Source organism: Ursus arctos, unplaced genomic scaffold, assembly GCF_023065955.2.
Source record: "Ursus arctos isolate Adak ecotype North America unplaced genomic scaffold, UrsArc2.0 scaffold_26, whole genome shotgun sequence".
In the NCBI taxonomy this organism is placed as follows: domain Eukaryota; kingdom Metazoa; phylum Chordata; class Mammalia; order Carnivora; family Ursidae; genus Ursus; species Ursus arctos.
In genome coordinates this window covers 28144240-28168567 of record NW_026622941.1, presented here as the reverse complement: position 1 = coordinate 28168567, position 24328 = coordinate 28144240, and the positions used below count along the sequence as shown (strand labels likewise).

General features: G+C 38.4%; 1 protein-coding gene across 6 annotated transcripts in view; it reads left to right on the top strand.

Moving 5' to 3' along the window:
• Nucleotides 1–24328, top strand: part of DENND5B (DENN domain containing 5B) — a 186664-nt gene that overhangs the window by 81792 nt on the left and 80544 nt on the right. For all 6 annotated transcript variants that reach the window (XM_057303298.1, XM_057303297.1, XM_026502155.4 and 3 more), the window contains one exon: nucleotides 9929–10595. In XM_057303298.1, coding sequence (XP_057159281.1) covers nucleotides 9929–10595 — 667 coding nt within the window. The remainder of the gene's footprint in view (nucleotides 1–9928; nucleotides 10596–24328) is intronic.

Genomic DNA, 24328 nt, shown 5'->3' with positions numbered 1-24328 from the left:
GAATTTGTTTATAAGGAATTTGAATTAATGCAGTGAACTACCAGTGATTGTTAGAAGTCCCTTTAGAGATTCTTCCAGATAGTTGTAGTTTTCAGATTATTTAGGGAGGGTCCCACTTAGAAGCCTGGGTAATATTTTGGGATCCCATGAATGGAATTCTGTGATTATAAAGTGAGCCCCAAAGTGAGCAAATCAGAGATCAGGCATAATAGGCATAGAAATAATTAAGAGTGGACTGAGACACTGATAGGTGTAGTTCTTTTTGAGTTATTTTAAAGGTAGAGCCAAAAGATCCCATTATGATATGATACTATAAGGGAAGGAAATTAATATACAGTAGATGCCTGCTAGATAGCTCATGTATGTTACTTTCATATACATGCTTACATGTGCCCAGTGAGAGTTCTTATTCATATTTTACAGAGATTACTAAACCAAAGTTATCTAGGGAGTCTCAGAGATTAAATCCAGATCATTTTTACTCTCTAGCTCACTTTTTCCCCATCTACATGCTGCCTCCCCCAAAGAAAAATGATGTAACTTAGTTTTGACCTCCTCTGAAATGACATGGGTCACATTGGATCTTTTGTGGTATTTCTGTATCACAGTGAATTCATTCCAGTCTGAGCTTGCTACAAAGAAGGAATAGCTTGGTACTTTTCTGAGTACAAATGCCCAAGGCACTTGGCACTTTGACTTTGATTCTTCACAGAACACAGTGTAGTTATTTCTCTAATCAGAGATGCCATTTTGCTGGAAGTTAATACTGTGGAGCCTAGCCTCATCTTTGGTGAAGACAGAACCATAGATATTAAGGAGAACATAACTGTTTTGTTATATTTATGACACTTGGAGGAACACAGGCAAGCTTCTGACTAAAATAGTCAACAAACAGCAATGACAAAAAATAATTTATCAGCTGCTGTGCCAGCAAATTAATAGAAAAGTATTAAAAGAGTGTCTAAATGAAGCAATGGAAACCTAGATAAGAATGTAAATAGATTACAACACTTGACTTCTTAAATTAGTAAGATATTTCAAAGTATAAATTCATCTGTGAGAAACTAGAATGGTTTTTACTACAGTATGAATCCACAGTCACTTGGAACAAAATGCCACTCTTGGTGTTTTCTTTCTGTAATCATTTAAATGCATTAATAGTGAGACAACCATGATAGCTTTAGCCTTGGTCTGTAAAGCATTCATCTTTAAAGCAGTGATCAGCTTCCTTAATCTGTCTTTGATATTTTCTTTCCTTTTGCCTCTGGGATGATTTTATGTAAGCAACCAAAGTCTCCTATGAAGAATAAACACATAGGCTTATGTTTTGATGGTTAAGCACCGCATAGTATTTTGGTTACTGCTGCAAATCTAAAAGGATTTGCTGGCATTCCTTGAAAATCTCTGAAAAGCATCCCATTAAACGAGTCTACATTTGGGTCATGGATTTACTGCCCTTAATTTCCTCTTATTTATTAGTAAGTATGTTTGTATGATGCTATAATTTATTCCCACCTAGAGGTCTAAAGCTTTTTCTTGCCTTTAGCAAAATCCCACTCCAATGAGTCGTCACCTTCTATAATATCAGTCACTTCTTTAACAAGCAACAGTGGTGCTTTGAAGAAGGGTCATTAATTTCATGCAGAAATTAAATACTCCAGAGCAGTGAACTTTGTTAAATAAAAAAAATTCTGTGAGTGCCGTACAAATGTAATAGAAAATAAATATAAATGACAGGTGAAATTGTTTCTGAATTAATTGCTTTTTATGTCTCTTTTGGTTACTGATTGAGAGACTTTCATGATAAAAAAAGGGGAGGGGGAAGTATCATAAAACAAAACAACAGAACAGTCATATACTCAGAACTAACACATTTCAACTTTGACAGATTTGCTTCAAATTGGTACTTTTTCTCTTACGTGAGGTGAAGCATTGCAAATGGAGCTAAAGTCCCCCTGCCTCCCCCTACCCCCATTTCAGATCTCTTTGAGGTTCTGCATATTGGCATCCATGACTACCTATATAATGTTCTGGTCGGTAGATCTTATCCTTAAGAATGTAATGAACCTAGGGATTGTTAGGAAAATATGATCAATACCTTTTTAAACAACTTAAATGAAATATAAAGATTCTGTTTTGTATATCTATTCTAAATGAAACATTTGATATATGATATTTCAAGTAACTAAAAGAGTCATAACTGTTATAAAGCTTTTTGTAATCTTTATAAAGCTCTAAGTTTACAATTTACTATTTACTTTGATCACAAAGAAGGTTAGGGTGGAATGATGAGCAAAGAGTAAAGGGTAAGGGTTGACTGAAAAAAACCTATTCAGATGCCCGTCTGGTAAGAATCAAAGGAAAAAGAGCTATATATACTTTTTTTTTTTTTTTAAAGATTTTATTTATTTATTTGGCAGAGATAGAGACAGCCAGAGAGAGAGGGAACACAAGCAGGGGGAGTGGGAGAGGAAGAAGGAGGCTCCCAGCGGGAGAGCCTGATGTGGGGCTTGATCCCAGAACTCCAGGATCACGCCCTGAGCCGAAGGCAGACGCTTAACGACTGCGCCACTCAGGCGCCCCAGAGCTATATATACTTTTTACAGACTCAGCAAGTACTCGAATTTGAGATGGATAACCCTTAGTTAGATTAACAGGTTTGACATTAGAATGAAAATAAGCCCTCATTTTCATCCAAGTTTAAGTTCATGTCTCACAATAAAACCATAGGAATGGGACTCTAATCCAGCCATTAGCAGGGGAGCCCACCTGTTTTCTTAACTTTGCAGCTAGAATATTTCACGGGTATCTCAAACTTAACATGTCCAATACTGAATTCGCGATCTTCCCACTAGCCTTGGTCAGTGAATGGTACAGCCATCCACCTCGTTGCCTAAGCCAAAAATCTGGCATTATTCTTGAAAGTTCTCACTTTCTTACCCTCTCCCATGTGCAGTCAGTTATCTATCTACTTCTTTCTGTTTCTACACACCCACCTTAGTCCACACCCTCAAACTCTCTTACCTGGACTTCTGTTCCTGTCCTTTCCCTTCTTCCTTTCCATTCTTCTGCTTCTGCTGCCACTTCTCTTGGGAAGGCTCTTCCACTTCTCCTTCCCCTGGTGAATGCTTACCCTTCAGGTTTCGTTTTAATCATAATTTTTTCAGAGAAGCCATCCCTGACCACCCTTCCACTATTTAGTCAGGTCTCTTAGGACCTGGTTCTCTTAGGACCTTTTAGCACCTTGTACCTTTTGAACTACCTGTCACAGCTGCAGTTAAATAATTGATTATGTAGCTAGTTATCAGCTCTATTTCTCCTGCTGTATCCCTAGTTTTACACCCAGTAGAGGCTGAAGTCATTGAATAAATGAAGGAATGTTTGCTTACTTACAGTACTTCCCTTCCGTGTCTTTGTCTATTCAGGTGTTACCTCCCCTGCAAAATCATCCTAAGCAGGAATAGTTAGTGCTCTCTCTTCTCTGTTTCTGTAATGTCTTGAACATGCTCCACAGCAGCACTGATTACGTTATTTTATAACCATTGGTTTGTGTGGTTGTCTTTTTTACCAGACTGTGAACTCCCTGAAGAGATTATTTTCTTTTTTTTTTAATTTGAAGAGATTATTTTCATATTTGTCTTTTGAATTACCAAGGTCTAATGTAATATATGACATAAAATAAACATTTATTAAAGGAAAAAGGGGGGAGAGACGGAATGAAGGTAGGAGAAAGAAAGGGCAAACAGACCAACTCTGAATAATTTATCTTTTATTTGTATAATAAGAGAGGGCATGGAAGTCAGAGAACTAAAAGATGGAAAAAGGAATTGTTAAAATTCTAGTCAAACCACCTGAAATAATCCAGAGGGATAATAAGGACATGTGGTGGCTCAAACCAGGAAGGGTACATAGCACTGTGAGCCCACCCTGGCTAAAGTAATCTGATTACCAGTGGCAATCTGGTAAACAACAACCCTAAATGTTGAGTTGTTTTACTGTGGGAGAGTGGGTTGGAGAGGGGATATTGTTAGTAAAAGGCAATATGAGGGATAACAAGAGATTGTTGGATGCCCTAGTGAGCAAATCTTGATTTATGTCTCAGATTTTCTGAAAAATAAGCCTGACAATTCATACAAGAAGCCTCACTCTTAAAATGAAAAGGCAGCAGCATTTTCCAAGTCATGGTTCCCAGATTAGAAATATAATTCTTACTTTTTTTGATTCGTAGGAAGAGAATTTAAGAATTCTTACATCTGTTATCCATAGCATAGAAAGTCATTCTTTACTTTGAGCACAACTTTTGGCAAGCTTTCCCTGTAAATGTTTGAATGCATTCTCAAGAAAGCTATAAAACCTTAAGGGAATATTTGGCAGCTGTTCAAAAACAGTTGGAGCTGTAATTTTGTGGCTTATGATGTCAGGAAAGCCTATCAATTAAATTAAATCTTTATTTTGACTTTGGAGGTCACTGAGTTTCTGTATTGCCTACTACATGTAAAAAGAGAACTATAGACTTGAGGGAGGAGCTAAATCTGATCCTGTGCCCTAACTATTGTTTTTGTTTGTTTTCGTGTTTGTTTGTTCATTCATTCAACAAATACATGTATGTCATGCACTATCCCGTATACGTTTGAACATAGCCTGGAGCAACAGGGATTCAAGTCTTCCTGCCTACAGTCTTTACTGACAATAGTGGATGTGTCAGATGAGTTTTTATTCATAAATCAGCAGAGGATCTCCTCTTATTATAATGAAAGCAGTTTTAATGTGAAGACATAACTATGAAAAGGTCCTGCAATGGCCTTTCCTTACACAGCTATTCCCAGGATTAGGAATAAACAAATTTTCCTGTAACAAATTCAGCTATTTGTATTTTTTACCTAACTCTGTGTCTTATTCTACCCAAATATACATAGTAATTTAATTCTTTTCAACATATATAAAAATAATTATGTAAAGGTACCTTAGTTATTTCTAGTTCTCATATTCAGTGGTACGAAATGTAAAGACATTTTCACTGACCTAATAATACTAAGCTTTATGGTTTTTGCTTTGTATATTTGTTATCAGTCACCATTTATGGCCCCAAATAGTATATTGTTCTGTGTGTGGTACTCTTACATGTTTACAGTCATAGAAATATAGCACCAGTCCTTGAGTCATTTACAATCCAGAGATCCAAACAAAATAGAGAGACTAGTAATGTGTGTCAGTTTACAATGTACATACGTATACAGCAGTCCAAGACTCGAATTGCTTCCCCATTCACTGAAGACTTTCTAGAGGAAAAGTGACATTTTAATGGCATTTTTTGGATGAAAACTGTATTTTTTCTGGAATGATAAAGGAAGGTTCTTTAGGATAATATTTATGTGGAAACTTAAAGAAAGTAAGGGAGTGTTTCCATTATCTATTGCTATATAACAAACCACCCCAGTACTATTTAAGTGGCTTAAAACATGGGTTGTGGGTTAGCAAATTTTTTTTCATAAAGGGCCTAGTAGTAAATAGTTGAGGCATCGTAGGCCATATGGTTTCTGTCAGTTACTCATCTCTGCTGTTGTGGTGCAAAAGTAGACACAGACAGTGCTTGAGTGGATGGGCACTACTGTGTTCCAATAAAATTTTATTTGCAAAAATAGGTGGCAGATTGGATTTGAACTAAGGGCTATAGTTGGTTGACTCTTGATTTAAAAAACTAAACTATTACTTTGCTTACAAATCGGCAATTTGGGTAGGGTTTAGCAGGGTAACCCCTCTGCTCTACTGGGAGTCAGAGTGGTTCGAAGGCTAACGACTGGAGTCATCTGAAGGCTCACTCACTCACAGGTATATCTCTAGGGCTAGGAACATCGCTGAGGAATCCTCTATCTTTGCAGTCTCTCCATGTGGTCCTAGTATGGCAGCTTCGGGTTAGTCAGATTTCTTATATGTTGGCTCAGAGCTCCCAGTGTGTGTGACCAAAGAGAGAGATGGAAATTGTATTGCCTTTTTAGCCTGAAAAGTCACTCATTTGTCACTTGTTACCTCCATTATATTTTACGTGACTAGGCCAGGGTGGGCAAACTAGCCCTTAGGTCAAATCCAACTGGCTACCTATTTATAAATATAGTTTCATTGGAACAAAGTCATGCCCATTCCTTTATGTGTTGTCAGTGGCTGCTTTTATACTACAATGGTAGTGCTGAGTAGTTGTGACAAAGATTTTAAGGCCTGCAGAACCTAAAATATTTATTATCTGGCTTTTTACAGAACAAGTTTTCAAGTCCTGGGCGTAGGTGCTCTCAGCGAGCCGCCCCCCCCCCCCCCCCCCGCGGACTTGATGAGAGAGTGGCAAGGTTCTAGAACACCATTAGAACTAGAAATACTGTTGGAGTCATTTTTAGAAAGTACAGTCTGCCACAGGGAATGAACCTTGTGGAACCTTAGGGGAAGATAGTTCCAACCAGAAGGAACAGCAGCTTTTGGTAAGTGCCTGCTAGGTGTTTTCACAGAAAAACAGAGTGGCCAGTGTTGGTGGAGCAGAGTAGGTGAGCTAAAGAGTAGGAGATGAAGGCAGAGATGAGTTCATGTAGGGCCTTACAGGGGCCTTATATTGTAAAGATTTCAGCTTTTAGTGAGATGAGAGGCCATTGGAGGTTCTGAGAAGAGTGACAAGAGGTAACTTATATTTTTTAAGGATCACTGTGCTACTCTTTGGGGACTAGATTATGGGGTCAAGGGCAAAGACAGGGAGACTGTTGAGCAGGATATTAAATATTTATCTAGGCAAGAGAAGAAAATGGCTTAAATTAGAATGGTAAGAGTAAAGATAGTAGTAATTTGTTTCTGAATATATTTCTGAAGGTAGAGCTGATGATCTTTGTTGATGGATTGGATAATAGAGTGAGAGAGAAAGAGGGAAGTCAGAGATGACTCCAAAGCCCTGAGGCATTCTTGCTGTCTCCTTGGAACCCCTTCGAAAAACATGGCCCTTCAAGTGCAGGAAGATTGACATGCTGAGAGGCACATCTAATTGTCCCCTTCCTGCTAAACACCCTTCAGAGGTTTCCCATCATCCTCTTCAGACTTCTAACATGAGTCACCAAACCTCTTCAGAACCTAGCCTCCAATTATTTCTCTTGTGTTCTCTCTAACCTCCCCCCATCTTTTTTAAATTCAATTAATTAACATATAATGTATTATTGGTTTCAGAGATACAGGTATGTGATTCATCAGTCTTATATAATACCCAGTGCTCATTACATCACGTGCCCTCCTTAATGTCCATCACCCACTTACCTCATCCCTCACCACTCCCGCAAGCAACCCTGTTTGTATCCTGTGATTAAGAATCTCTTATGGTTTGTCTCCCTCTCTGATTTCATCTTGTTTTATTTTTTCCTCTCTTCCCCTGTGTTCCTCTGTTTTGTTTCTTAAATTCCACATATCAGTGAGATCATATGATAACTGTCTTTCTCTGATTGACTTATTTCATTTAGCATAATACCCTGTAGTTCCATCCATATCATTGCAAATGGCAAGATTTTATTTTTTATGGCTGCATAATATTCCTCTGTGTGTGTGTGTGTGTGTGTGTGTGTGTGTGTGTGTGTTTCTCTCTCTCTCTCTCTCTTTCTCTCTCTCTCTCTCTATACACACCAAATCTTCTTTATCCATTCAGCTGTCAGTGGGCATTTAGGCTCTTTTCATAGTTGGACTATTGTGGACATTGCTGCTATAAACATTGGGGTGCAGGTACCCCTTCGAATCACTACATACTTGTATCTTTGGAGTAAATACCAAGTAGTGCAGTTGCTGGGTCGTTGGGTAGCTCTATTTTCAACTTTTTGAGGAACCTCCATACTGTTTTCCAGAGTGGCTGCACCAGCTTGCATCCCCACCAACAGTGTAGGACAACCTCCCCCCATCTTGCATTCTGTTCCCCACCTACAAGAAACATGTGTTACTTCCTCAAACCCTCATGTTCTGTCTTGTGGGCTTTTGCACACATGCCCTCTCTGTCTTCTCTTCATCTTACTAACACCTATACTCATCTTCAGGTTTCCACTTAGACTTCCTTTATTTTTTTCTGGTAGCTCCTTTTTTTTTTTTTTTTTTTTTTTTAATTTATTTATGTGACAGAGAGACAGCCAGCGAGAGAGGGAACACAGCAGGTGAGTGAGAGAGGAAGAAGCAGGCTCCCAGCAGAGGAGCCCGATGTGGGACTCGATCCCGGAACGCCGGGATCACGCCCTGAGCCGAAGGCAGATGCTTAACGACTGTGCCACCCAGGCGCCCCTCGTAGCTCCTTTTCTAACTTACGTCCTTCTGCTATATTTTTTCCATGGCAGTCTGTATTTACCCGATCATAGCACTTCCCATACTTTATTTGCAGTTTATGATTGTCAGTTTGTGATCTGCTGTCCTTACTGGACTGGAAGCTCCATAGGAGCAGAAACATGTCTGTCTGTCTTTCTGACTTATATCACCATCATAGGGCCTGGCTCATAAAGACACTTAATAAGTGTTTGTTGACAGTTTGAATGAAGCACATGTAACTTTCAAGCTGAATTGCATTTTCTTTTTTTTTTTTTTTTTAATAATGATTTTTTATTATATTATGTTAGTCACCATACAGTACATCCCCGGTTTTCGATGTAAGGCTCGATGATTCATTAGTTGTGTATAACACCCAGTGCACCATGCAATATGTGCCCTCCTTACTACCCATCACCGGTCTGAATTGCATTTTCTTAATAACGTGGGAAGAACTTCTAAGTTTCACATCAGTTTGATTGTTAAGTCTGAAAAAGAAAAATGTAATAACTGTGGTAAAGTTATTTCTATGCAGAAAGCATATTGCAGTACAAAAATAGAAATACATAAAAATTAATAATGATCATTATGTTAGGATAAATTACAAGGTTTTTTTCCTTAGTCTATTTCAAATTTTCTGTAATTTGTTTTATTTTATTTAAAATGTTTTAAAGAATGAATTCAAATTGCATTTTAAGAATCTTAAGGATAGCATCTTTAACTCCTCAGGTAATTTTGTTCCCAAGTTTGACTCAATCCTGGGTAGTTACCAAGACCTAAAACATAATATCTACTGGAGCGAATCTAAAATATCTTTGTTTCTACTCCTCTGCTTCAGCAAAAAATCATTCCATTTTTAAAGTTTCTGTTTCTAAGATCAAGTATAATATTGTTTGAAATAGTGAAAATATTATTTTTATTCTTTTTTTAAATTTATCAGATGAGCCTTCACCTACTTCCCTATTCCTCTGAAATACTACCATCATTGCTCAAAAAATGGTACTTAAATATTAAATATTTGTAAAGTGTCTTTGAATATTTTGCCTCAAGTATCGATTAGCAAATGTAGATAAAGAAAGAGGCTCAGAGAAGTTACATGCATGCTGAAGGTCACAGGCTTGGAATAGAGGTTTACTGGGAACAAGTCAAAGATCTTCCATTCTTAGACCTCCTGCATGTAATATAATATACAGTAAAGATGTTTTTCTTTCTATATATGTTTCTTTTAAAAATAATTTTATCTGGGGCGCCTAGGTGGCGCAGTCGTTGGGCGTCTGCCTTCGGCTCAGGGCATGATCCCGGCGTTATGGGATCGAGCCCCACATCGGGCTCCTCCACTGGGAGCCTGCTTCTTCCTTTCCCACTCCCCTGCTGTGTTCCCTCTCTCGCTGGCTCTCTCTCTGTCACATAAATAAATAAAATCGTTTAAAAAAAAAGTAAAATAAAATAATTTTATCTGTGTGTGAAATAGGAACTTATAATTTATTTCTAACTCAAGGCTGCTGCTAGTAATATTAAGTATGGATAAAACTTAATATTGTGTCCTTTTGAGTCCTGTTGTGTTAAAAACAACAAACTTTCGTTCTGGTTTGTGTACTGCATTCTGATACTTTTCCCCCTTCCTCCACAGTTGTGCATGCCTAAAGGGCTGTCTTTCAGAACTCAGACTGACAATAAAGACCCTCAGTTCCACTCATTTATAATTACCCGGGAAGATGGTTCTCGTACCTATGGCTTTGTTCTCACTTTTTATGAAGAAGTGACAAGTAAGCAGATCTGCACAGCCATGCAGACGCTCTACCAGATGCACAACGCCGAGCACTACAGCAGCGTGTACGCCTCGTCGTCCTGCAGCATGGACTCGCTGGCGAGCAGTATCGACGAGGGAGATACGACTTCCCTTCTGAAACTCCAGCGATACAACTCCTACGACATCAGCAGAGACACGCTGTATGTTTCAAAAAGTATATGTTTGATCACACCGCTGCCTTTCATGCAGGCCTGCAAGAAATTCCTTATCCAGCTTTACAAGGCAGTGACCTCCCAGCAGCCGCCGCCCTTGCCGCTTGAGAGCTACATCCATAACATTCTCTACGAGGTGCCCCTTCCACCTCCAGGGCGATCCCTGAAATTTTATGGTGTTTATGAACCCGTCATCTGCCAGAGACCTGGCCCCAATGAACTCCCCCTCTCCGATTACCCTCTTCGAGAGGCCTTTGAGCTTCTAGGATTGGAAAATCTGGTGCAGGTGTTTACCTGTGTTCTTTTAGAGATGCAGATCCTTCTCTACTCACAAGGTAAGTCATCCCTGGATTTTAAGTCTCCCCCAAAAAAAGTACTTACAAATCCCAACTACTGCATTTTCATGGGGTATACTATTAGAACCAAACAATTAATGGTCAGAAGTCTTCTGTTTTGTGTAAAAGGAGCAGTTGTTTTAGGTGGGACCAGAGGCTAAGATATTACTTCTCTTTGAGGCATCAGTGGCTGTGGAGACAAACAGGAAAGTGAACAAAAGCCTTAATCTGGCTGACTTGAGTGTATTTATTTTTTAATGGAAATAGGCCCTTTTTTCCAGATAGAACATGATCATCATAAAAGAAACACATTTCTTTTCATAACAGAAGTGAGAGAATGATGTTAGTACCAAGAGCATGTAGCCGTCTTATTTTTTGCAGATGAGGAAAGGTTCACATCCAAACGCAGCTGACATTGGAAAGGCATAAATGAAATTGTTGACTCTGAAGCTTCCTAAGGCAATCAATTTTGGATCTTTGCCTGTGGGGGATTTCACTAGATGTGACTCTCCTGGGTCTAACAGTTCTAAGACTTATGTGGAGCGTTTTTGTTTTATTTTGCTTTTATTCCCAAAAGGAAGTTACCTTTGTGATTTTTTTCATTCAAAGTTCTCCCAGCATATACTTAAGAAACTTAACAAAATTTGAGTTTTATAAGTGCATTTATAATGGCTAATGTTGAACCTGAACGAGAGTACTGGTTGCAATCTGAACATGATTTTGCAGAGGAAATAGAGATGTTCAGTCTTAATGGATAGCCAAGTGGAAGGAAAGTAAAAAATGGTTGTTGCACATCGATGGGTCCTTTGAAAAATGTGGCACAAATATTTGGGTTAGCTTTTTGCTAACTTGTATTTAGGCTAGCAGAATTGTAGTGCGGTCTCCTGACTGCTGCCGTCAAGCTTATTTTACCACTTTGTTTTTTTTCTTTTCTATTTTAAATTATAAGTGAGGCTGAGCCAAGTAGGCTATATTTGTACTTCCCCATCTTGTGTGTATGTTGACACTATTTGTGTGTTGACAGCCCTTCACGAGCTTGTATTTTCTTCAGTTTATCCTACATAATGCTCTTTGATAATGTGTTCTGATGTCTCAGTTTTTGTTGTCAAGAAGTTCTCTAATGACCAATCGAAATTCTTTCCTTTCCTCTTGCTCCCACTTTCTTAGGGCTTATCATTACCTGCAGATCCCTTGTTTGTATCTAAAACTGTAACTTTAAGTAATTCTCTCTTCCTTTCTATTTCTTCCTTTCTTGCTTTTTTCCCTGAAGCCAGGGTAGGGGTTAGAGAGTTGCTGGAAGGGGACAGGGCTTGGAACTAGATACCCTCGGGTGTATTAACTCAGTCATAGATTTGCAAGGGATCTTCGAGGTCAGTTAGTTCAGTTTTAGTTCTGCCTAGAGAAGCAGTTTGGACCAGAAAGAATATTGGTTTTTGAAGTCATCACAATCCTAGGTTTCAAATCTCTGCTCTGTCACATACTAACTGTAACCACAGACAAGCTACATAATCTTCCTGAGTGTCAGTTAATTCATCTTTATGGAGATAACAGGGTTTTTTCCTTCTCTCTCACTGATTTATTGTGAAGGTTAACTAAGAAAACCTGTACAGGATACTTGGGGCATAATTGGCACTAAAGGATAGCCTGTATTATTGTAATTATTATTAGTTTTATTAGTCCTATACAGTCCTCTATAACTTATGTATATTTTTAAGTTGCATGGGTCCAACATATTACTGCATTTAAAGTATAGCTTTGTTAAATTAAATAGTCAAGGCATCTGTTTCAGGGTTGAGGGCCTAATAAGTGTTCTCTTATACAGAATGTTAGGGCTTTCTTTTTTTTTCTTAGCGAGAAAACCTTTCATTATCGCACTTTCTCTTTTAAGAAGCACTGTGTGTCTCACTGCATGTGGTCTGTCCTGAGCTCTCATCTTTCTGCTGTTTGATTAGCTTATCCCAGCAGGCTCATGGAAGCTGCTGAAAAGTTATAGTTGATTAATATCTGCCAATTTAATTCAGTTTCAAATGAAGAAGCCTGAGTATTTATGAGCATGTTTCTGTACTAAAATGAGGTGTTTTTTGTTTTTTGTGGGGTTTTGTGGGGTTTTTATGGTAATTTGGTTTTATGCCAAGAACAACAAATGAATCCTGAGATGATAGGACACTCTCTCCCCCCCCCCCACACACACATTTTTAAAAAAAAATTTTTTTAAAGATTTATTTATTTATTTATTCGACAGAGAGAGACAGCCGGTGAGAGAGGGAACACAAGCAGGGGGAGTGGGAGAGGAAGAAGCAGGCTCATAGAGGAAGAGCCTGATGTGGGGCTCAATCCCACAATGCCGGGATCACACCCTGAGCCGAAGGCAGATGCTTAATCGCTGTGCCACCCAGGCGCCCCTAAAAATATTTTATTGTTATGTTAGTAACCATACAATATATCATTAGTTTTTGATGTGGTGTTCCATGATTCATTGTTTGCATAGAACACCCATGCTCCATGCAATACGTGCCCTCCTTAATACACATCACGGGCCTATCCCAGTCCCCCCACCCCCCTCCCCTCTGAAGCCCTCAGTTTGTTTCCCAGAGTCCATAGTCTCTCGTGGTTCATTCCCCCTTCTGTTTACCCCCCCTTCATTCTTGCCTTCCTTCTCCTACCAATCTCCCTGCTATTCCTTATGTTCCACAAATGAGTGAAACCATATGATAATTGTCTTTCTCTGCTTGACTTATTTCACTTAGCATAATCCCCTCCAGTCCCGTCCATGTTGCTGTAAATGTTGGGTAATTGTTCTTTCTGATGGCTGAGTAATAGTCCAGTGTATATATGAACCACATTTATCCATTCGCCTGTTGAAGGGCATCTCGGCTCCTTCCACTTTAGCTATTGTGGACAATGCTGCTATGAACGTTGGGGTGCATATGGCCCTTCTCTTCACTACGTCTGTATTTTGGGGGTAAATACCCAGTAGTGCAATTGCTGGGTCATAGGGTAGTTCTATTTTTAACTTTTTCAGGGACCTCCACACTGTTTTCCAAAGTGGCTGTACCAACTTGCATTCCCCTTTCTCCACATCCTCTCCAACATTTGTTTCTGCCTTGTCAATTTTTGCCATTCTAACTGGCGTAAGGTGGTATCTCAATGTGGTTTTGATTTGAATTTCCCTGATGGCTAATGATTTTGAACAGTTTTTCATGTGTCTGTTAGCCATTTGTATGTCTTCATTGGAAGAGTGTCTGTTCATATCTTCTGCCCATTTTTTGATTTGATTATTCGTTTCTCATGTATTGAGTTTGAGAAGTTCTTTATAGTTCTTGGATACCAGCCCTTTATCTGCAGTTTCATTTGCAAATATCTTCTCCCATTCTGTGGGTTGCCTCTTTGTTTTGATGACTGTTTCCTTTGCTGTGCAGAAACTTTTCATCTCGGTGAAGTCCCAAAAGTTCATTTTTTCTTTTGTTTCCCTTGCCTTTGGAGATGCACACACACGTATTTTAAGTGTCGTACAAAAGAAAGTCTCATATGGTAATTTTATAACCATTCACTGAAATCATTCTGTGTTAGGAATTACACTATAAAAATGCCTTGTATGTTGTTTTGGGGATTCTTCTCTCTTCAACACCAATGAGTTACTGCTCTTATCCATGTTTTATCAAAGGGAAGTTGAGGCTCAGTGAAGCTAAGTAACCTTCCTGAGATCACACAGCTATTAGGTAATGTTGTAGAGCTAAGAATGGTGCTTGTATCTTTCTTTCTCCAAAGCACTTAACCACCGTGTTAACTGTATTGGGCACTGCACTTACTCTTTCCTTATCTGTCTCAATATTTATTTTTAAATTATTAACTCACTCTGCCAATCTGTTATACAGGGATCATGCTGAATAAGTGTAGAGTATAAAATGAAAGCTCTGTGTAAATGCAGATTTTAATATTGACAATGTCTCTCCCATTAGAGAAAGAGATTTCATTTAAATGAATAAAGTAAGAGTCATTATGTTGATTTGTTCTCTGGTGCCCTCCTTCATTCTTCCTGTGTTAAGGGAGTTTTAATAGCATCTAATACTCCAGTTCTTTTTCACTAATAAAGCTATGCCATAAAATTTAAAAACATTGTAAGTCTAAACAATTACTGTGAAAACCCAAAGTGAATCAAAGTAGATGGATTTCAGTGATGACAACTGTCCTTCTGGACTGATTTGAAATTCTGGTCCATAGCCCATTTAAACAGATTCAATCTGCTATTTAGAGAGTGTGTATATCACACGCACTTTGTGGTGATAATAGCTAGAAATTTTAAATAGAGAATGCACGCAGGAAATAGAGGCTCTTTTCCAGGACCCCAGGTCAGAAAAGATCACTTTCTTCTGCACCCTGGAAATACCTGGAACAGGACAGGGGAAGTTTGGAGTATGATCCTCTTTTCAAAGGAATAGTAGCAGAATAAAAGATAGAGGAAATTAAACATGAGTGTCTAATTTTTTATGCCAATAATTAAAGTCTCAGGAACATTTTGGGGCCTTGCTTACCTTCTTTGGCTCTTCACAGTGGAGATAAGCAGTTGCCCACAGCTCACCCTGGACTGCTGTGCCAGCCTGTGTGCCTTCACAGTGCCCCTCTCCCCTCCTTTCTTCCCCTGCCTCTTCTAAGTTGTGCATGAATTAACCTTGTCAAAGAGTAGAAGCCACTTAAAGTTTTCTTGAAAAAGTTGGAAGCCTCCTAATCACAAATTGCTAGTTGTGCTCAACTGAACACAGTTATAGGGTTTTTAAATCATAAAAGCAAACTTGGTATTTTGATGGCAAAAGTGGGTTCCCACGACCTATAATCCTAAAAGCAGTAGAATTTGACTAACCTTGGCCAGTGTCTTTATATTAGCTTTATTTTGTGATAAATAGAATTTTAATATTAAGACTTTTTCTTGGGGGGCATCTTGGTGGCTCAGTTGTTGGGCGTCTGCCTTTGGCTCAGATCATGATCCCAGAGTCCTGGGATCGAGCCCCACATCAGGCTCCTTGCTCGGTGAGCCTGCTTCTCCTTCTCCCTCCGCCTGCTGCTCCCCCTACTTGTGCGCTCTCTCTCTCTCTCTCTTTCTCTCTCTCTCTGTCAAATAAATAAATAAAATCTTTAAAAAAAAAAAAGACTTTTTCTTATTGATGTTTTGTTATATATTCAAGAAGTTAATCCTTTGTCAATTACATGTGTAGCACATATCTTCTTCTAGTTTGTGGCTCTTAATTTTCTTTTAGGGGTCTTTGATGAATTAAGATACTCTTTTAATATTCATGAATTTGAATTTATCAGTCTTTTAACTTATAACTTAACTTTCTGTTTCAGAAATTCTCTATTCTGAGATCATCAAAATAGACTACACTTTTTCTAAATGTTTTAAAGTTATATTTAGCATTTAAGGCCTTAGTCTGTAAGAAACTGATTTTTTTTAATTGATTTTTGCTTGTTGTAAGGAAGAAATCAAATTTAATATTTTAGAAGTATCTATAACTAGTTATCCTAGGTACTGAATAGACCTATTCTTCCTTCCTCTGAGCAGGAGTGCCACTTCTGTCATATATCAGTTCCTGTATGTGAAGGTATATTTCTGGTGTATTTCAGTTTATTCTGCCAATCTCTCTGTCCCTGAACTAAATTACTATAGCCTTAAAGTAAGTCTTGACATCTGGCAGGATGGTTCCCTCACTATCTTATTTTTTCCCCAAGAAATAGACTAATTTATTCAGTATACATTTTTCGCTGTGTCTGTATGTACATTACAATACAAAATAGTAAGCACTTACTTTAGCATTTAGCTGAAAGAGAGCCTTTAAAATCATTAATCCTTTGAAACCCTACCATCATTAGAACTTTGTAACGTAGATAATGCTGTGTTACAGATAATACTCACTACCTTCTTTTTATTGGAATTGCATTGAATCTAATTTGAGGACAACGACATACTTAAAATATTGAGTTTCCTTTTCCATGAAAATGCTATATCTCTCCATTTCTAAGGGTCTTGTTTAATGTCTCTCAGTAAAGTTTTACAATAGTAGATAATTGCAAATAATGACAGTTTCGTTTCTTCCATTTCAATATTTCTCACCTGTATTTCTTCGTCTTGCCTTACTACACTAGGCTCTCCAGTACAGTATAGAATAAAATTGATAGTAGCAGGCATCCTTGTCTGATTTTAAAAAGAACACATTTATTTATTTATGTATTTATTTAGATTTTATTTATTGAGAGAGTGTGCATGGGGGGAGGGAGGGGCAGAGGAAAAGGGAGAAAGAATCTCGAGCAGGCTGCACACCCAGCACAGAGCACGAGGTAGGGGGCCTCAATCTCACAACCCTGAGATTATGACCTGAGCTGAAACCGAGAGTTGGACACTTTACCAACCGAGCCACCCAAGCACCCCTAAAAACACCACTTAATGTTTCACTATAAAGTGTAATATTTGCTGTAGTGTTTTTGGTGACTACCTTGTACTAGGTTAAAGAAGTTCCCTTTATTCCTAGTTTGTTCAAGTTTTTAAATATCATGAATTCATGTTGTATTTTATTGGATGCTTTTTCTGCATCAAGTAAGATGATCATGTTTTTCTCCTTTTGATCACTTCGTAGGGTGAAGAATCCGTCCTTGTATTCCTGAGATAAACCTTACTTGGTTATAATGTATTATTATTTTTTTTTAAAGATTTTATTTATTTATTTATTTGACAGAGAGAGAGAGGCAGTGAGAGAGGTAACACAAGCAGGGGGAGTGGGAGAGGGAGAAGCAGGCTTCCTGCTAAGCGGGGAGCCCAATGTGGGGCTTGATCCCAGAGCGCTGGGATCATGACCTGAGCTAAAGGCAGATGCTTAACGACTGAGCCACCTAGGTGCCCCGTATTATTAATTTTTAAATGTAGCTTGATTTAGTTGACTAATAGTTTTATTAGAATTTTTGCATCTATGTTTTTTAATGATTTGGCTTATAATGTTCATTTCTTGTACTATCTTGTCTGGTTTTGGTATTAAGGCTCTTCTAGCTTTATAGATTGAGTTGGAAAATGTTCTGTTTGTTTCTGGAAGATTGAGATGACTTTATTTAAAGTTGTATTTGTTCCATGACTGTTTGAGAGAACTTGTCTGTAAACTGTTTGGTCTTGTTGGGACGATGTAAGGTACCAGATCAATCTCATTAATAGGTTATTTAGGTTTTTTATTTCTCCTTCCCCTCCAGCCCCCCCTCCTTCTTTCTTATCTCCTCCTCCTCTTCCTCCTTCATCATCACCATCATCATCATCATCAACTATGAACAAAGGGCAAATATGTTTTATTATACCACAGGCTACCCCCTGGTATTTAACCATGGATCCCATATAGCAAAAGAATCCTGATAGTTGAAAGATGCTGGCATATTACTAGTCCTTACTAATCCCATTCAGTCATTAACAGTTCAGTCCATCATCCTTATTGTATGAAAGTGTTTCCTAGGCTGAGGTCACTCAGGTTTGCAGACCTCCATTTGCTCTTGTAAGGTTCCAAAAGCAGTAGTGGTCTAAGCAATATCTGGTTTCCCCTTTCAAGGCATCTGGTATAATTGAGCTAAGAGACAATATTATCTCTTGCTGTAAGCCTCTTTCGAGATGTTAATGTACATTGGATTTCCCTTACTGCATAACTCGTTTATTCTTTCCTTTACCCTCAGCTACTATTCCTCACACTTAGGTTCCAGCTGAAGTTCAGCTACAGTACAGATAGATTTCAGGATGCTACAAGTGATGATAGAATCTGGCAGCTCCTTACACATTCCAGAGTTGGTCCTGTGGGAAAAGAGGCTCTTGGTTGTATATCTCCTCCTTGCATTTTCCTTGTAACAAGATCTTGTATAAACAGTTTGCACCTGATTTATATATATATATATATAAATCTCACATCATTTTTATCCATTCATCAGTTGATGGACATTTGGGCTCTTTCCATAGTTTGGCTATTGTTGATAATGCTGCTGTAAACACGATGGTGTATGTACCCCTTCAGATCTGTATTTTTGTATCCTTTGGGTAAGTACCTAGTAGTGCAATTGCTGGGTTGTAGGATAGTTTTATTTTTAACTTTTTGAGGAATCTTCACACTGTTTTCCACAGTGGCTGCACCAGTTTGCATTCCCACCAACAGTGCAAGAGGGTTCCCCTTTCTCCGCATCCTCACCAACACCTGTTGTTTCTTGTATTGTTAATTTTAGCCATTCTGACTGGTGCGAGGTGGTATCTCATTGTGGTTTCAATTTGTGTTTCTCTGATGATGAGTGATGTTGAGCATCTTTTCATGCGTCTGTTAGCCATCTGGATGTCTTACTTGGAAAAGTGTCTAGTCATGTCTTCTGCCCATTTCTTAACTGGATTATTTGTTTTTGGGTTGTTGAGTTTGATAAGTCCTTTATAGATTTGGGATACTAACCCTTTATCAGGTAAGTCATTTGCAAATATCTTCTCCCATTGCATAGGCTACCTGTTTCCTTTGCTGTACAGAACCTTTTTATCTTGATTAAGTCCCAATAGTTCATTTTTGCTGGTTTCCGTTGCCTTTAGAGGCATGTCTGGTAAGAAGTTGTTGTGGCTGATGTCACAGAGGTTGCTGCCTGTGTTCTCCTCTAGGATTTTAATGATTCCCTGTCTCACATTTAGGTCTTTCATCCATTTTGAATTTATTTTTGTGTGTGGTGTAAGAAAGTGGTCAATTTCATTCTTCTGCGTGTTACTGTCCAATTTTCCCAGCACCATTTGTTGAAAAGACTGTCTTTTTTCCATTGGATATTCTTTCCTGCTTTATCAAAGATTAGTTGACCATTTAGTTGTGGGCTCATTTCTGGGTTCTCTGTTCTGTTCCATTGATCCGTGTGTCTGTTTTTGTGCCGGTACCATACTGTCTTGATGGCTATAGCTTTGTCATATAGCTTGAAATCTGGAATCGTGATGCCTCTAGTTTTGTTTTTCTTTTTCAGAATTGCTTTGGCTGTTTGGAGTCTTTTGTAGTTCCATAAAAATTTTACGATTGTTCTAGCTCTGTGAAAAATGCTGGTGGTGTTTTGATAGGGATTTCATTAAATATGTAGTTTGACGTAAAGCCTATTTAAACATTGTAATTTTTACACAAACTTCCACTTTATTGCTTTCAGTATCGAAACTTTTTTATGTTCTATCAGTCTCATTGTAGCTGACATGAAGACTTCACTGAAGGGTCTTGGTACCACAGTACTTGAGGCTCCTGTGTGAAGGAGTCTCAGAAACTTCTCTTCACCCACTGACCATTTTCCCCACTCTTGTGCATTAGGTTTTGGATCTCCACAAGGGGGTGAGCCAAGAGACCTTTGCCCTTCTGTCAATCTTTAAATTTTTTTTTAAGATTTATTTGTTTATTTAAGTGATAGAGTGAGCACTTGCGTGCGAGTAGGGGGAGGGGCAGAGGAAGAGTCAGAGAGAACCCACAAGCAGACTCCCCATCTGAGCACGGAGCCCCATGGGGCTTGATCCCAGGACACCCCGAGATCATGACCTGAGCCACAACTGAGATTCAGCCGCTCAACTGACTGAGCCACCCAGGCGTCCCAGTCAATCTTTATCTTGATTATTTTGCCCGACTGTTGCCCTAGATGATTCCGGGTCTGGTTTCTCATTATAATCTTTGCCTTTCCCACATTTTAAATTTCTCCAAATGGGTAAAAAGACCCAACTTGTTTGGCGTCTTTTAATGTAGGAGTACCAACAAGGGGTTCCTTTGGTCTGTCTAGCCTTAGAGTGTGCTGTTATTTCAACCCCATCAATGTCTTTTATTCATCCCATTTTTCAATAACCATTGAAAGATTTATACCCTACTGGAATGAGTCGCTTAACACTCCTTTTCCTTTTCCTCTTTGTTTCACTCCTATCAATATTTGCTTTATTCACCCTATTTCTTAATAACTTAAAAGATTTTCACCCTGCTGGGAAAAGTCCCTTGACTCTCGCCCTGCCTTTTCACACATTCTTGTTAATTTAATGTTTTTATTAGCATCTGTAAGATTCACGAGGAGCAGCTGAGATAGCAAATTTGATAAGGCTTCTCTGACCAATTTTATGGCAATTAAGGTTACATGAGGTGCCTATGCAGAAGGGGCCCCCAGCATTTACCATGACCTGGGTAGTGGGCATATTCAGTGGGTGAATATCCCAGTTATTATAAAGCCAATCCTACGTGGCTTGCATATGAAGCATATTAACTGCTTCATCTGGAGTGTTCACTTGGTAATTATAGAGGGGAGTTGGGCAGTCCCCGTTCTTCAGGGTAAACAGACTTTATAATGACTTTTATCCAGTCCCCCAGACTATCTTTTCCCTCAGGAATAACCTGCTATGTGTGTGGATCATGGAGAGCCACTTGTGATCGTCTCATAGTTAGCTGCGAGTCAAGCCAAACATGCTCTTCTACCCTGCAGCATTTCAAAACAAAGATACCATTCCTGAATTACTCTCTCGGTCCATTTTAGAAAGGGTTCTTCAAGAAGTTGATACTGATCTACAAAATGAGATAGCTCTTTCACACTATGCCCCCTGGTTTCAGTAGCTTCTTGGTTTTGCTCTGCCCCACAATATAGACTTGAGTGACCAGAGGTCTTAGAAGTGCTCTTTGTTGTCCTCACATAATTTTTCCCTTTTGGCACAGTCTTGAGGCTACTTGGCAGAAGCTCAGCTTGGTGTAATGTCAGGTGTGACCCAGCACTCTCTTATTTTTGTTATTACAGATAACAATCACGAAGGAATTGTGTATTTCATTTTTTTCTTACTGGTTTGCATTTCCTCAGGCATCCCATGAACCAGTTCCCCAGGAGTCAGATTCATCTATAAGTTCCATTGGTAATTTTTACGATCAGTAACTTACCTCAGCTGCCGTTCCATACCCTTGGTGACCATGTGGACACCCAGGAATCAAAGTTTCCTCATCCCCCACACTTCTATCCTTTGTCTTCCCAAACCACATATAACTGTAAATCTGGGCCATTCTAGCAAATCCCACATTTTCTGATACCGAATGATAGGTGTTTCATGACACTAAACAAGAGTTTCTTTCTTTTCTAACATCATTTTGTTCCGACACCAACTGATTACGCTACAATTCAATTCAATTCTGATACTAGCTACCTGGAGTTAACGCCAGACTCCATGAGTTCAGAGGTTTGGTCCCACAAGACTGTCCTTATTTCAGATACTAGCTACAAATGGGGTGTCCAGGCAACCTTCATTTCTGCCTAGCCAACTCCAAATTCAGGAGTTTACATAACCCACCACTCAGACTCAGTAATTCGCCTAGAACAGCTCACAGAGCTCTGGAAAGCTTTTTCCTTACGGTCACTGGTTTATTGTAAAGCCTACAGCTCAGGAACAGACAAATGGAAGAGATTTGTAGGACATGTTTTGGGGGTGGGTGGGGCACGGAGCTTCCATATTGCTCTTCAGGCACAACACCTCAGTGTGTCTGCCAACCCAGAAGCTCCTCTATTTTTTCTTGAATCAATTTATTTAATTTTTTTTCTTGAATCAATTTTTGTTCATTTATATTTTCTCTAGGAACAAATTTCTAAAGCTTTCAGCTTATTTGCATAAGGTCTTAGTATTCCCTTTTTTTCTTACTCTCTGCCCATCTGTAGTTTTGTCTCCCTTTTTTATTCCAAATACTGTTTATTTGTACCTTCTCTCTTTTCTCCCTGCTTATGTTTACCTGAAGTGTGTTCATTATATTACTCTTTTTAAAGAACTTTTACCTTTGTTAGTGTTCTTTATTTTATCTTTTTTCTATTTAATTTCTACTGTTGTTATTGTTCACTTCTTTCTCCTATTTCCTTTGGATTTACTATTTTAAATCTTTCTTTAACCCCTCTCCCCAAATATTAACATTTGAGTCTTTGAAGTCATTAAGCATTTGAGTCTTGTGTTGGCTACATCCCACAAGTCTTAGTATCTGGTGTTTTCATCATTTAATTCTAAAAATTTTTAACTTTTTATTTACTTTGACCATTTGTCTTGCTTTTCTCCTCCTTTTTTGGCTTTTTTTTTTTTTTTTAATAACCGAAATGGCTTTTTTTCTCATTGCAGTTTTTCCATTTAATTAATGTAGAAGTTATAAGCTCTGTTTCCCTTTCTTAATGGTAAATTTTGGAATTTTAACATAAACACTTAGTCTTATGTCAGTCAGAATCTTTAAAATACTTATACTATAAAATACTTTAATTCCAGTCACCTGCATCATAGCTTGCTTGATATAGTTGTTCAGGATTTTGATAATCCTTCATATAAGACATTTTTACTTTATGTACTTGGTTTTGTTTAACTTTACCCACTGTTAAATAACAGAAATTCAACCAAGTAAATTATAAAGATGTAATTGGCTTTATTAATCATGAATTGGGCAGTATCCCATCTAGTAAGTACAGGGGTTCTCCAAAGGTCTGTAGAAAGGGAAAGGTTTTTAAAGGCAGGACAAGGAAGTCATAAACAGAAAAAAGGATTATATTGGGTGAGGTCACCTTCCTATGGGGACAAAAGGGTCTTATTAGGTAGATTGCCTCACCACTGCTGACCAGGAAATTCCAGACTGACCAGTTAAAACTGCGTTTCTGGGGGAGGTTGAAACTGTAGTTGGATTAGGTACTAAGCCCTGGAGTTGGTGACATGGCCTAGTATAAGTAACTCAATTTTAGATCTGTGGTTTTCTTTCTCTTTTTTTAATTTTTTAAAAGATGTTATTATTTATTTGTACTAGAGGGAGAGAGAGCACGAGTGGGGGGGTGGTAGGGACAGAGAGAGAGGGAGAAGCAGACTCCCTGCTGAGTAGGGAGCCTGATGCAGGACTCGATCCCAGGACTTTGGGATAATGACCTGAGCCAAAGGCAGATGCTTAACCAACTGAGCCACCCCGGCGCCCCTGTGGTTTTCTTTTTAATACCACAATTGCCATTAAAAATTACATTCCATTTTGTATCTTAGATAGTTCTTCTGGGATCAGTCTTCTTCCTAAAATATATCCTTAGACATTCTCCAAATGAGGTGGCATTTTTGATGAGATTTTGTTCATCTGAAGCTGTTTTCATTTTACCTGTGTTTTTGAAAGATGATTTTATTGGATATTAAACGCTAGATTAAAAGTGGTTTTTTCCTTCACTTAGCACTTTGAGATCAAGATTCTACCATCTTCTGGTTTCCAGTGTAGCTGTTAAGAAGTAATCTATCACAGTCACTCGACTTGTCATTCCTTGGCCGGAAATCTGTCTTTTCACTTTGGCTGTATATGAGATTTTCTTTTTGCCTTTCGTGACCTATATTTTGATTGTAATTTATCTAGATGAGGGTTTCTTTATTTTGCTTGTGATTCATTGTGAAATCTAGGGTTAATGTGTTTCAGTAGTTTTTGGAAAATTTTCAACCATCTTTCTATAAATATTATTTCCATCCATCTTTTTTCTATTTTTCTTCCTGACACTTTAATTAAACCTGTTAATCTGTTTCACTCCATCTTCCATATCTCTCAACCTCTCTTTGTGTCTCTTTGTCTTTTTGTTGCATTCTGGGTGATTTCTCTGTATCTCTTTCCCAGTTTATTAATTCCTTTTTTACCTGTGTTTAATCTGTAGTTAATCCTTCTTTTGACATTTTACTTTCAGTGACCCTAAAACAGTTTTACTCCTTAATTCTTCCTTAATTTCCTCAAACATATTAA